General features: G+C 33.3%; 1 protein-coding gene across 3 annotated transcripts; it reads left to right on the forward strand.

The window, feature by feature from the left end:
- Positions 1 to 837: 837 nt before the first annotated feature.
- Sam-s (S-adenosylmethionine Synthetase) lies at positions 838 to 9174 on the forward strand. 3 transcript variants are annotated; one of them, XM_076908080.1, is made up of 10 exons: positions 838 to 988; positions 1183 to 1407; positions 2797 to 2874; positions 3300 to 3422; positions 4652 to 4764; positions 6048 to 6191; positions 6586 to 6804; positions 7106 to 7288; positions 7509 to 7642; positions 7763 to 9174. In XM_076908080.1, exons 2-10 carry the CDS (start codon positions 1293 to 1295, stop codon positions 7866 to 7868), a joined length of 1215 nt encoding a protein of 404 aa, XP_076764195.1. In that variant the 5' UTR covers positions 838 to 988; positions 1183 to 1292; the 3' UTR covers positions 7869 to 9174. The 3 variants fall into 3 exon arrangements, with proteins under 3 accessions (XP_076764195.1, XP_076764196.1, XP_076764197.1); XM_076908081.1 differs by lacking the exons at positions 838 to 988; positions 4652 to 4764 and adding an exon at positions 3975 to 4087 and having other exon boundaries at positions 998 to 1407; XM_076908082.1 differs by lacking the exons at positions 838 to 988; positions 1183 to 1407 and adding an exon at positions 2562 to 2602.
- Positions 9175 to 12399: the final 3225 nt, after the last annotated feature.

Raw genomic sequence — 12399 nt, forward strand, 5'->3', positions numbered from 1 at the left:
CTTATGTGCAACTTGCAATAATTATGAACGCATTCGTACTTAGAATGTGCATTACCATGTGAATGTTTACTTAAATCCCACGCGAGTGGTCTCCAACTATGGAGGGAGGTCCGATACGACACGAACAACGTATAAAAGTCAGAGTGATACACGCCATCTGCTAAGTACAATTTCTGTTCTTCCAAGGGGCGCGACTTGATAATAACTCAAGCCAATCTAAACTCAAAGTTCAGTATACAGTTATTCGGTTGTACATCGAAAAGTTTTCACTTGAACGGATTAAACACCAACGATTTTCGATAGTTCAACAAATTACACGGGTGGTGAGAAATTAAGACAAAGGTTCGTATGAGTGATCGCAAATTCTCTTGGATATTTCATCAGTGAAAGTATCGTGTAATTATAAGCATCGTGAATTTTATATACTAAATATACTAGTTTCGTTTTTGCTTAACAAATCTCTGTAAAGACACTTCATGCTCCTTCGTAATAACTTCTACAAACAACTCTTTCCATTCAAGGCATTGTTCTCATAAAATTGAACTCTACAAGACCGTACTTATCTCTTAAGGAAAGCACAACAGTAAACAACTTAAAGCAGATGACTCGTTTTACCAGAAACGATGACAAAGCTCACAATGAAAAGAAAACATATTTCACAATTTCCATTTAGTTACATGTAGACATCATTAACAAGTGACAAACGCGCGCGCGCGTGCGTGCCTAAGAAACTACTAATTAATATTACCAATATAATTTTCGAAAGTGATTCGAGTCTTAAAACATACTGTCTTACGATTTCGAGATGAAATGAAATGTGAACGATTTGTTTCCTAGACGCATCGAGCACGTGATCGACACGACATCGAGGCGTGAGGGTAACACGCAAGTGTTATCCAGAGGAATCTAATCGAATTCCGCGCCAAACGTCATCTCCCGGGTGATCGTGCACCACGTGACTCGAGAGCAGCCGAACGAGGCGACGAAGGTACCGAGGTTATAAATAACGGCCGCTAGGGAGCGGGGAGTCTCTTTTACTTTCTACATTGTACCGTAGTGCATTTGCTCCGCGCTCGTCTGACTATTAAGTTGTGTGCTGTGCTGGTGGTAGGGTTCGCTCGTGGAAAACCAGACTAGGGTGTAGAGATCGGGCTGAACATCCTCACTTTTGTTAATTATTAGCAACGTCAGACGGGGTGAGCGCGTGAACGGGCTCGCAACACGTGGCCAAGGTATCCGAGCGTAGACGAAAGGGAGCAAAGCCCGTAGCGACGACCACGAAAAGGAGGAAAATGCCGAAGACCGCTCACCACATGAACGGATTCGCTAACGGGCACACGCCGCCCGAGCTGCAACAGGGCACCAGTTTTCTCTTTACATCGGAGTCCGTCGGCGAAGGACACCCAGGTACATGGTTTTAAAAGCGCGTGTCCGCCTCATCACTGCCACGCATTCTGACTGATCTCTCGCGCGAACTCGAGCAACGAGTCCCCAGCTCGAGTTAGTCGCGTGTGCCGCCATGAAACTCGACGAACGGACCGCACGCACACATATATACCGCGTGCGCACGCCGCGATTCCTACCCTTCCTTCGCGCTTTCTTACTTTCCTTAAAAGCTTCGAAATGCGGGGATGGTGTTACGTTGCCACTCGATTCCGCTCTCAGATTCCCTTTTCGATATGTAGGAAGTAGCAGACACCGCGATGCGATCGGACGCGAGGTCAGGAGCACGTCCTCCGCGGATTGCCACCAGAGTAGGAGACACGAGCACCTCCGGCGTCGCCATGTGCTCTTTAACCCTTTCGATGCGTGACGCCATAACGAAATCTCCTCGCCGCATAAGTTTAGCCTGTCCTGTAACAGACGACCACGAGAGGTAGCATTGTAATCCGAGCACACGAGGAGATAAACAGGTCTCGGGCCAGAACCGTGCGATGTCAACTTCAATGATGCTTGTAACTTGATTATTGGCGAAACTGATCCAATTTATGCCGTATTTGAATCAGGAGAATCTTAATCTCCTCGCTGGTACACTGCTGTCCTTTTCGTAGAAATGGATGAAATTTGCGGTGATTGAAATCTGTATCGTTAGATGAGATTCATTGTAACGTAAGCGGGGTGATGTCCTTTTCAAATAATGAATTTGAATCACGGCTGTCCTTCTGTGTACCGTATCTATCGCCCGTTCTCGTTATATCAGTTTATTTACACATCAACGTCGAACTCACCATAAGGTCCTGATTAATTCTTTCGCCATGAAACAATTCGATCCGATCTTTCTCGTCGTCGCCCGTATCGAAAGGGTTAATATGTATTTCAGTTTATGATCCCTGGTTTCTCATGTATTTATATTCTTAGCTTTTTTCGTCCAACCTGTTAAGTCGTTCGTTAAATAATTCAGTTAATCCGTCTTGTGAATTCGTTTCATAGGATTCTGCTAAATGTTGATGAAACTGTTTACTGTTTCATATAACCTAGCGGAATCAGAATTTTTCTTTGAGAAAATCATCTCGTATCATTCATGTTCGTTTTAGAACCTTTAATACGAATCTCGATCGAAATTTTACAAACGTGTACGAATTAAATTGAAGTCAGTAATGTAGCTTGTATTCGATTAAATGATTATGCAATTATTTTTTCAAACTTATATTTAACTTAAAGTTCGCGTATTTAGATACACATTTAGTTTTCAACAAATATAGATAATTATTTATAAATAAAAAAATAGCTATATTTTTATGTTATGCGTCCTGTTACTTACAATCTTTATTCAACTTGTTTTATTCCTTTCTTTAGATAAAATGTGCGATCAGATAAGTGATGCTATTTTAGATGCACATTTAAAGCAAGATCCTGATGCTAAAGTGGCTTGTGGTAAGTTTTCTCAAAATGAACTAATATTTTCAAATAACTGTATCAGACAGCACTATAACCTCTATTTATAAGTTAGTTCGACCTCGAGTTAATTTTGAATCATACAACTCTGAAGGGACCAAGTACTTGATTTAATGTCTACAGTTAAATCTATTACTTAACACATTATGAACTGTTGCTTATTTCTTCCAAATATTTCTTTCGAGGTGGATGCGAATTAAACCTAACTGGAGGTTTTATAATTGCTTTAGCTTTAAAAGTCAATAAAAACATTACATTCCTTTTTTTTAAATAGATTAATTATTTTATTACGTTATTAGTATTTATAATTGTCTTCCGTAATCTTTGAACATGTATTAATTGTTTATGTATGCACAGATCATAATATGCTTATCTAATATGAATCGTACTTTTTATTTGTTCAGAGACAGTGACAAAAACAGGAATGATTCTGTTATGTGGAGAAATTACATCAAAGGCTGTGGTAGACTATCAAAAAATTGTTCGGGATACAGTGAAACACATTGGATACGATGATTCGTCGAAAGGTAAAAGATAACTTTCTGTCTTCTGTGTTTCATCCTTTCAGTGATGTATGTTTGTTAAAACCCTTGACACCCTTAAAACTTTGTTAAATTTATTTTATCTCTACATCTAAAAACATTTGAACAATTTTCCTTGCCTAACATAAGTGATTTCCATCTTCTATATGATATACGCATGCCCTGTGGCCGGATGACAACTTTTATCTTGTTTCTCATAAAATTCGCCTCATTTGGTTCTCCAGAATCAGAGTTTACAAATACACGGTCGAATCATGGCACGAAAGCTTCCAGCACTAAATGTGAACGTTAAAATGAATGCTACACTCATTTATTATATTACAAAAGTTAATGTTAAATTTGTCTAGCAAAAATATCTATACTCTTGTGATAAAAGATGTGCTTTACGCTACATACACGTTAGTCAAATGTTGGAGAGTATTCCATGACTCGATCGCTAGGATAGCCAATATCCTGCTCATTATCTTTCGGAAAAAAATTAAGCAAAATAAAAAACACGTATGAATATGTAACGTAAGCATATCATGATCGTGGCAGGATTCGATTGGCGTACGTTGAACCTTTTGGTGGCGATCGAACAACAATCTCCAAATATCGCTGATGGTGTTCATGTGGACAGGGAAGAGAAGGACGTGGGTGCAGGTGATCAGGTACATAACCCATTCTCAGCCCGTGCCGCAGAGCAGCCATATAATTCAATAACATTCACTCTTATTTTTTTGCTTTACCCTGTCCTCTCTTTTTTATGATATAATTTTGTGTATAGTTTTTATTACATATATTTTCCTCGTGTTATGTGTGAATGTGTGAATGTGTGAATCTGTATGTTAATACATATTACCATTGTACTCTTGTATTTTTTATAATATAAGAATTCATTTTATATCAGAATGTTTTATACAGTATACCACAGGATTTCTTAAGTCAGGAAAATTCATCATTAAAAAAAATGTCACGATTATAATTACCACATCAATATATACCAACCCACGTAACACATTATTTCATATACTCTATATATTGGTATTACATAATATATTAATTGAGCAGTTTGGATAATATCATCGTATATAATTAAGTGGAAATAATTTTATATTTATTATCTGGGAAAGTGCTGAACAAACTGAGATACAAAACACTGAGAAACCAGTATAATAAAAGTGTCGCTATTCATGGTAGCAAACATCTTTATCTTATTCATATAATTTCTACAGGTTTTGACTACAAGCTCTGCAGTGTTCTGCTGGCGCTTGATGCTCAATCACCAAATATTGCAGCAGGAGTTCATGAAAACCGTAGCGACGAAGAAGTCGGAGCAGGAGATCAGGTCAATTAGCATTCCGATCGTTTAGTTTGGACTTTCCTTTTTTCTTTCTGCCTTGTGTAATGCTAGCACAATTACTCTCTCCTAGCTTCTTGGCGACTTGTACATATTTAATTATTCTTCCTACTTCCAATTACTAAAAATCGTACTTAAAATGTTTTTCTGTTGTAGACATATAGTTAGTTTTCTAGCAATAGTATGCTGTAGCTTAGTTTTTCTGCTATTTCTTCCTATGCTGTATATAGGCTGTGTTACTTGAATCTCTAATTTTCATTAATTATCTTCATGTAAATATAGTAGAGGTGTGTATTAGAACCCTTAGAATTCATTGTGCTTCAAATTTTTATCTTCTATCCTGTTACTTTTTATTTCTTCCACTGTTTTCAAACAGTTTATCCTCATGTTAACTGTAATTAAAAACAACCAGTTTTAAACTGGTATTGATTAATATTTAAACAAATGTTTATGCAAGTAAGTGGTTCGTGAAAACCATATCTATCTTGTTGCTTTACAAATGGAGTACTTTTACTATCTGTTCCACCCATTTGAGAAAGACATAAATAAAGGAACAGCTAAAAAACACATGTTAATATCGACACCAGATTATGTGTCAACATTGCCAAATATTTTGTACCAATTAGCAGTTTCAAGAGTTATTTATATTCGTTATTTATTTTTCCATCATACTACAATATTTTCACATTTCTTCCATTCTATAACACATATCACGAGATTAATTATTGAATTGTACTAGTCTTATGATGATATCCAATTACTTTATTCAGTTCTGTAAATATTATATTATTAATAATCCATGTTATGACTAGAGCATATGCTGCAAATAATAATGTAACAAAAATTACTAATTTACAAGTTAATAAGTATAGTTGCCCCAATATTACTAGTTGATAATTCTGCTCTGTGTGACACCACTTTTATTGCACATTACATATTAAGAAATTTTCGTAACAAATTATAGATTGCAATTATTCTACATGTTAAATGTAAATTAACACGTAGTTCTAAGTTGTATGTTGTATGTGTATTTTATGTTTTTTTAATTAATGCTTAACACGTTAAATGCTACATCAGTTCCCAGGAACTAGCACTACTTTTTGTTTACACACAGACGTGTTTTCTGTCTGCTTAAATAGAAATAAAATAAAACTATCTGTACGTTTAACGTGTTAATATTCTATTACCATGTAGTTACATAATATTGTAAATTAATTAACATGTAATCAAATTTATCTCCTATTCCGGAATAACTCAAATTTTTCTATTAGGGTCTGATGTTCGGATATGCAACAGATGAAACCTATGAATGTATGCCGCTAACTGTTGTGTTGGCGCACAAATTGAACCAAAAAATCGCAGAATTAAGGCGAAGTGGTGAACTATGGTGGGCTAGACCAGATTCAAAAACACAGGTACAAGGTTTATTACTCAATTGTAAAATTTCATTTTCATAAACGTGTACTGTGCGGCAATCTTCCAACATTCGCCACTAGAGGGACACCGGCATCCACGATTTCCCGCAAGTACACATTTCAGTCCCCATTCCTATATATACGATTTCTCAACCTGTCCCTACATCCGCGCGTCTATGAAGCAGGCCCAGGATTTCTCTCTGTTGCAATTCACGTTAGTATAAGATTATTCAATGATGTGTCCTTGATGTATTTGCTACTCTTGAGTGCCATGATGTAAACGTAAAAATACCCAATACTGAGAATAATCTTATTATAAGCAGTATCTCCTATATATTTGTAAAGAAATTTTTCTATCATATTATTTTTAATGTAATTATAATTTATAAAATAGGTTACTTGCGAATATGTAATGGATCATGGTGCCTGTGTACCTATAAGAGTTCATACAGTGGTGGTATCACTACAACATAGCGAAAAAATTAGTTTGGAAAAACTACGTAAAGCAGTTATGGAAAAGGTAATCGAAGAAGTAATTCCGGCAAGGTATCTAGATGCTAGAACAATCTTCCATGTCAATCCTTGTGGATTGTTTATTATTGGTGGACCACAGGTAAAATATAAATCTACCTTTTTTATACTCATTTAAGTTAATGAACATTTAAATACTCATTTTTTTCCAACCAATTTAATATACAGCAAGAATTAATAGTAAAAAAAACTGAAATTTATTCCAATAGAATATATAATCTTTGCTAATAATACTATAAAAAATTTACACATTTATAGTAAAATTAGCCATTTGAATAATTATGAGCGATATTATATGCGTATAGAAAATAGAATTATGTGGCAGATAGCTGTATTAAAGCTTCCGATTAACTTTACACATTTGTCTTTATATTTATTTGTAGAGTGATGCTGGTCTCACTGGTCGTAAAATAATAGTTGATACGTACGGTGGTTGGGGGGCTCATGGTGGTGGTGCATTTTCTGGTAAAGATTTCACAAAAGTCGATAGATCTGCTGCTTATGCAGCGAGATGGGTTGCCAAATCTCTGGTGAAAGGTGGTGTCTGCAGACGATGCCTTGTACAGGTACCGACATCACTAAATATTATTAATAAAACAATTCTTTCGAAGTATTATAGTATTGAATTGCACAGCAATTTGATGTAACATTTTTATTTGCCTGTTTTCTATCGATGATCATCGCGGTAGCGTAAATGGAAAAAAAAAATCATGACAATCGTTTAATGCTGCGTTCATCATAGCGGGTCATATATTAATGAAAAAATAAATAAAAATTAATTTTTAGGTTTCTTATGCAATTGGAGTAGCGGAACCACTTTCAATCACAGTTTTCGATTATGGCACCTCGAAATTTTCTCAAAATGAACTTTTAGATATAGTTAATAAAAATTTCGATTTAAGACCTGGGAAAATCGTTAAGTGAGTATAATACTCTAATGCATTCTGGAAAGTTACAGGTGCAATTCGTATTTCAACGGAAAGTTTAAGTTTACTGAAAATTAAAACTTTTATAATAATATATATTTCATCATTTTGCAGAGAATTAAATCTCCGTAACCCCATTTACCAACAAACCAGTACATATGGACACTTCGGTCGAGAAGAATTCACTTGGGAACAACCAAAAACCCTAATCCTCGATTGATGAGAACGTAGGTTTTAAAGCAGTTTGACGTTTCTTGCAGAACGTCTTGTCAAATCACTCTCAATGATCATACATCTCGCAAACGTTATCCGAGATTTTTCTGACCTCCGCGTTACTTCGCGAAGTCCATCGATTCCTTTTGCCAATTTAGTACTAGCAGGAAGAATGACACTCTAGACCACTTTTCCACATCATGAGGATACTTGATCTTATGCAGTAATAGTACAAATTTCGTTGATTCAACATGCAGGTGAAAGGGCAGACATTTTTCCTTTACTTCGAAAAACTGAATTAAGAGGTTTATCGATTAATAGGTGTAATGAAATTTGTCAACAAAGGGAAAGGTGAACTTAATTAAGCCTGTTGTGAGTCTGTTGCCTATATATACATGTGTATTCGTAACAGTCCCATAAGGTAGCTTGTTTACCAGTGACACGACTCATTAATAAGGCTTGCAAAGTGATGTGTGCGTGTGTTGGACGTAATGGTGATAAAAAAAAAGGAAAAAAGTATCTAGGATGAACAAAGGTTCCGCATTTAAAAAATGTATAAATTGGCAACATCGGGCCGTGCCTCTAAATAAAAATGTGAAATGAGAATATTTTCTCAGATGCTTAGTGATATTTTCCTTTGTATTTCGAAAGAATGTCTCTGAAGAGTTTCAGCCAAGTAAAGGGGAGCCATTGCATGAACAATTGGAAATTTATCCTTAAAGGACGAATATTTATTAATTTTTAAAAATATGACTATAAGTTTTTATATAGGATGAAGCCTTTACGTAATAAATTATTAGAAAATCAGTATACAACATTTGATTAGCACCGTGATCTGACATTCGATTTACGATACACCTAATTTCGGTAATCGCCGATAAAAATCATTGCATTGTGTTCTTACTGTGGAAAGGACCTTTGCTGTCCTGCTCTAATAAAAGACAGACGATTAAGAGTGACACTTGAACGAGATTCACTAAGATACAACCAGAGAGGCAAGAATGCAGCAGACTTCCGACTACACAGATCAAGAATAGTCTTTCGAAATACAAAGTATGGTACTTCGTATGAACACGTACATGAAAGTTTTACCGATTCGCTTTTAAAGTGCTAATATAACATTTTAGTAGTTTGCGTTTACCTTTCCCAGCAATTTCAGTCAGTAATGGTATATGTGTATGGTGCTTTCATGTACGTTTCTTCGTTAGAATTATTAATTATTCGAGTGCAAATGTAAACTGGTAACGACTATGTACATTAATTTTTAGCAAAGTGGGAAAGCGAATCAATTAAATTGATTAATTACAAACGAACTTACTTTCTGTACATTATTTGAAACCTTCGTGACACGAATACAACATTGACTAGGGGTTAATAATATCGCATTTATTTAAATCCGCTTGTTAATTAAAATGTAATACGAAATTTTTAATTGTATTTGAATTTAGGTAATCGCGATACTACTAACTCTCATATATTTGTATACATATATATATATATACATTTTCCCTCTTTGCTTTGTTTGAATAGATAATTGTAATAGACCGTCTCGATTTTGCAATGTATAGCAAATAATGCAAAATCGAACTTTAGACCTTATTTTACGAAGGTCTAATACAGATAGTGTGACGGAGCTCGAAAATTATACGATTTTTCCAATTTATAGCGCGAAAATCTGTAACAATCGTATTTTAAAAATTAACAAAAATGGAAATAAAATTTAGACAAATTCTATCGGTTACATTGATGTGACAATTTATTTATCGTGCAATGGTATTGGCAATGTAAAAATGCACAACATCATCATATGCAAGTCATAATAAAAAGGATTTTTTAATAAAATATTAAATTATTGATTCATGTTCTAAACTATTTTTATTAATTTTATTCCTTGCAATTCCTCGTAAATGATACATTATAATTTAGTGTGTATACATCATCGCTACATTTAGTAAAAGATCTTTAAATTAGTAGAGCTCTGTCGCACAAGAAATTGCGACTAGTTGTAATGAAAAACTAATAAATAATTTTTATATGCATTTTCGTAACTATTTCTTTTCTTTCGATAAAAATGAACATTTTACAATAACATTTTCATGCTTTTCATCATACAGCTTGTACAGCATTACATATTTTCTAATATACGAGTAGTTGTATATGATTTTCCTGTATCTAGTGAGTTAAATTAAGCTGTAATAGCGTGTGGTGTAGATATAGCAGAAATTTATTGCAGATATAGTGGTTTAAATGAAATATGTTATTTATTTTTACCAACGTATGCATATATTACGTGGTACTATACGAAAATTGTATAAAAATATACCTTAGGTAATTCCTTACTAACGTATTTATCAGCTACTAATATTTCAATGCACTGCCTAAAAAGCAGAAAAAATTCCGATAAAAATTTTAATATGACAAAATAAAATAAACTATTGTACAAACTCATGTCCCTTCCGTACATTTCAGAATCATATACGTATGCATGCAAAGTATCTAAATATTTATAGTACAATGACAAAAGAGGATAATTCTATATAAAAAAATTCATTGGAAATATAAAATAAAATGTTTTCCATTTAAGACCTTATTTTCAAGGAAATCAAATTTGAAAATTGTACGAAAAGATATTACTCTATAATTTTAACTTTATTGTCATATTCATTTGCTAGTCAGACAAGTATGTGTATAAATACGCTCGATAAATTTTCAAATTCGATTTTCTCAAAAGTAAACTCTCGCACGAAAAAGCTTAATTTTTACATTTTCGACTTATTTTTTCAGATAAAATCATTCTCTTCGCGATTATGCTATGAATACCGAGTCGCAATGCATATAATAGAATAACTTCAGAGTTTAATCCTTTTTGCAGTAAATTATATCGCTATTTCAAGATTAGTTAAACATAATAGTTTACTGTAATTAATGATTAATGATTGTAGGTTAACAATTTTGCATAAGAGATAAAGAAACTATAATAATTAGAAACGAATCGTTCACATTTTTATAATAATAATTTTTATTGCGAACATTCTATTACGAATTTACGCACGATAAAAATACTATACGTAGTAATATTATGTGCTAAATAAATTGTTTATTGCATATCATATAAATAACATAATTCATAATATTGCTACACTTTTAAATATAAGTAAAAATAAAAGAATGATAACTTCTTTTGTTAAAGTATATTTCGTTCCTCTTAAAGCACCTTTTTTCAGGTCACTCATTAATATGTTTCAAAGTAAACATTACGTTATATTATATATTAGAGATATACTACATGTATAATACAGTAATTAATTATATATGTACAGTAACAGAGTTCTGTTTATTGCTATGCAATAAATTTCGTATATACTCATTAATTAGTTCACACATGCATTCTTTGTTCATTCGGAGCATGTAGTAAAATACAATAAAACTTCTTGACTCTTTTATTGCAGCACTCTACTAGAATCTGAGCTACTTAAAATTTGTAGCTATCTCTTTTAATATTTTGCTTACATAATGACCAACTTATTAAAATTTGCAATTTGAATATTCATCTGATTACAAGCCAGTACGTAGTCCAGCTCAGCAAAAAATAGATCAATGAGAATTTCTTCATTGTGTTATACTTTATATCAGACCCCTAGAATGAACGGAGGGTACAAGTGTATACTAGTGCTATTTTATGTTTCTTATTGTAATATACAAGATGTTCAATTATCTCTGAGAGAAATTGTCTTTCAAATTTAATTGGGAATAATTAAAACAATGTAACAAGACATATAAGATGTCTGATTATATTCTTATAATCAATGTTATATACATAGAAGTACATACAATTGTATACAATATAAATTCAGTCATGAGAATATATATATAAGAAACAAATTTTTTTATAAAAAATGTTCTGCTAGAATACACAGATTTATAATTTCAAGAGAATATATTGTTACTGAAACGTCATACAATAGTGTGTAGTGAGAAAAAACATATTATATTAGATGTACGTATTGCACATTACATAAAATAAAATTATGCGACAAGTTTTTTACCGATAATAGAGTTTTAAGGTAGGTCTTCTACTGTGATACTTGGAATTACTTAAATTGGTCAAGAAAAAAACGAAAAGGATATCTTATCCATGAGAGGTAAATGATACAAAAAAAGAAAATGTAGAAGAAATCAATACAGTTTTAAAACTGTATTTTTCCAGTATGTCGACTGCACAATTGTCAAATAGGAGAAACGATAATAATCAGCATAAGTTACAAGGAAAGCAGAAATTATTCATAGGGAAAAAAAATCAGCGCAGCTGCGTTTTCTTGAACGAAGTCCGCTATTTTAGGCTGCTAAGTTAATCATAAATGTAATAAAAGAATTAGGCATAAACATATTTGTTGAAATATTTTCCGTATCTTAATCTTGAATCGATTGGCCCCATATTTTATGTACAATTTTATTGTACGTATCCCTATGAGAAATAATACTTCTTTCCTTACTTTCAATAATTTTGTACAAAAGAGTGCAAAACTCAATAATTCAAT

The sequence above is a fragment of the Xylocopa sonorina genome, chromosome 17 (genome assembly GCF_050948175.1).
Source record: "Xylocopa sonorina isolate GNS202 chromosome 17, iyXylSono1_principal, whole genome shotgun sequence".
Taxonomy (NCBI): domain Eukaryota; kingdom Metazoa; phylum Arthropoda; class Insecta; order Hymenoptera; family Apidae; genus Xylocopa; species Xylocopa sonorina.

Bases quoted from the DNA above. Each gene is read 5' to 3' on its own strand.
- Sam-s (XM_076908080.1), top strand. From the start codon at position 1,293: ATGCCGAAGACCGCTCACCACATGAACGGATTCGCTAACGGGCACACG. The intron at 4,765-6,047 runs GTCAATTAGCAT...TTTTTCTATTAG, and splicing joins AAGTCGGAGCAGGAGATCAG to GGTCTGATGTTCGGATATGC. The intron at 7,289-7,508 runs GTACCGACATCA...ATTAATTTTTAG, and splicing joins GCAGACGATGCCTTGTACAG to GTTTCTTATGCAATTGGAGT.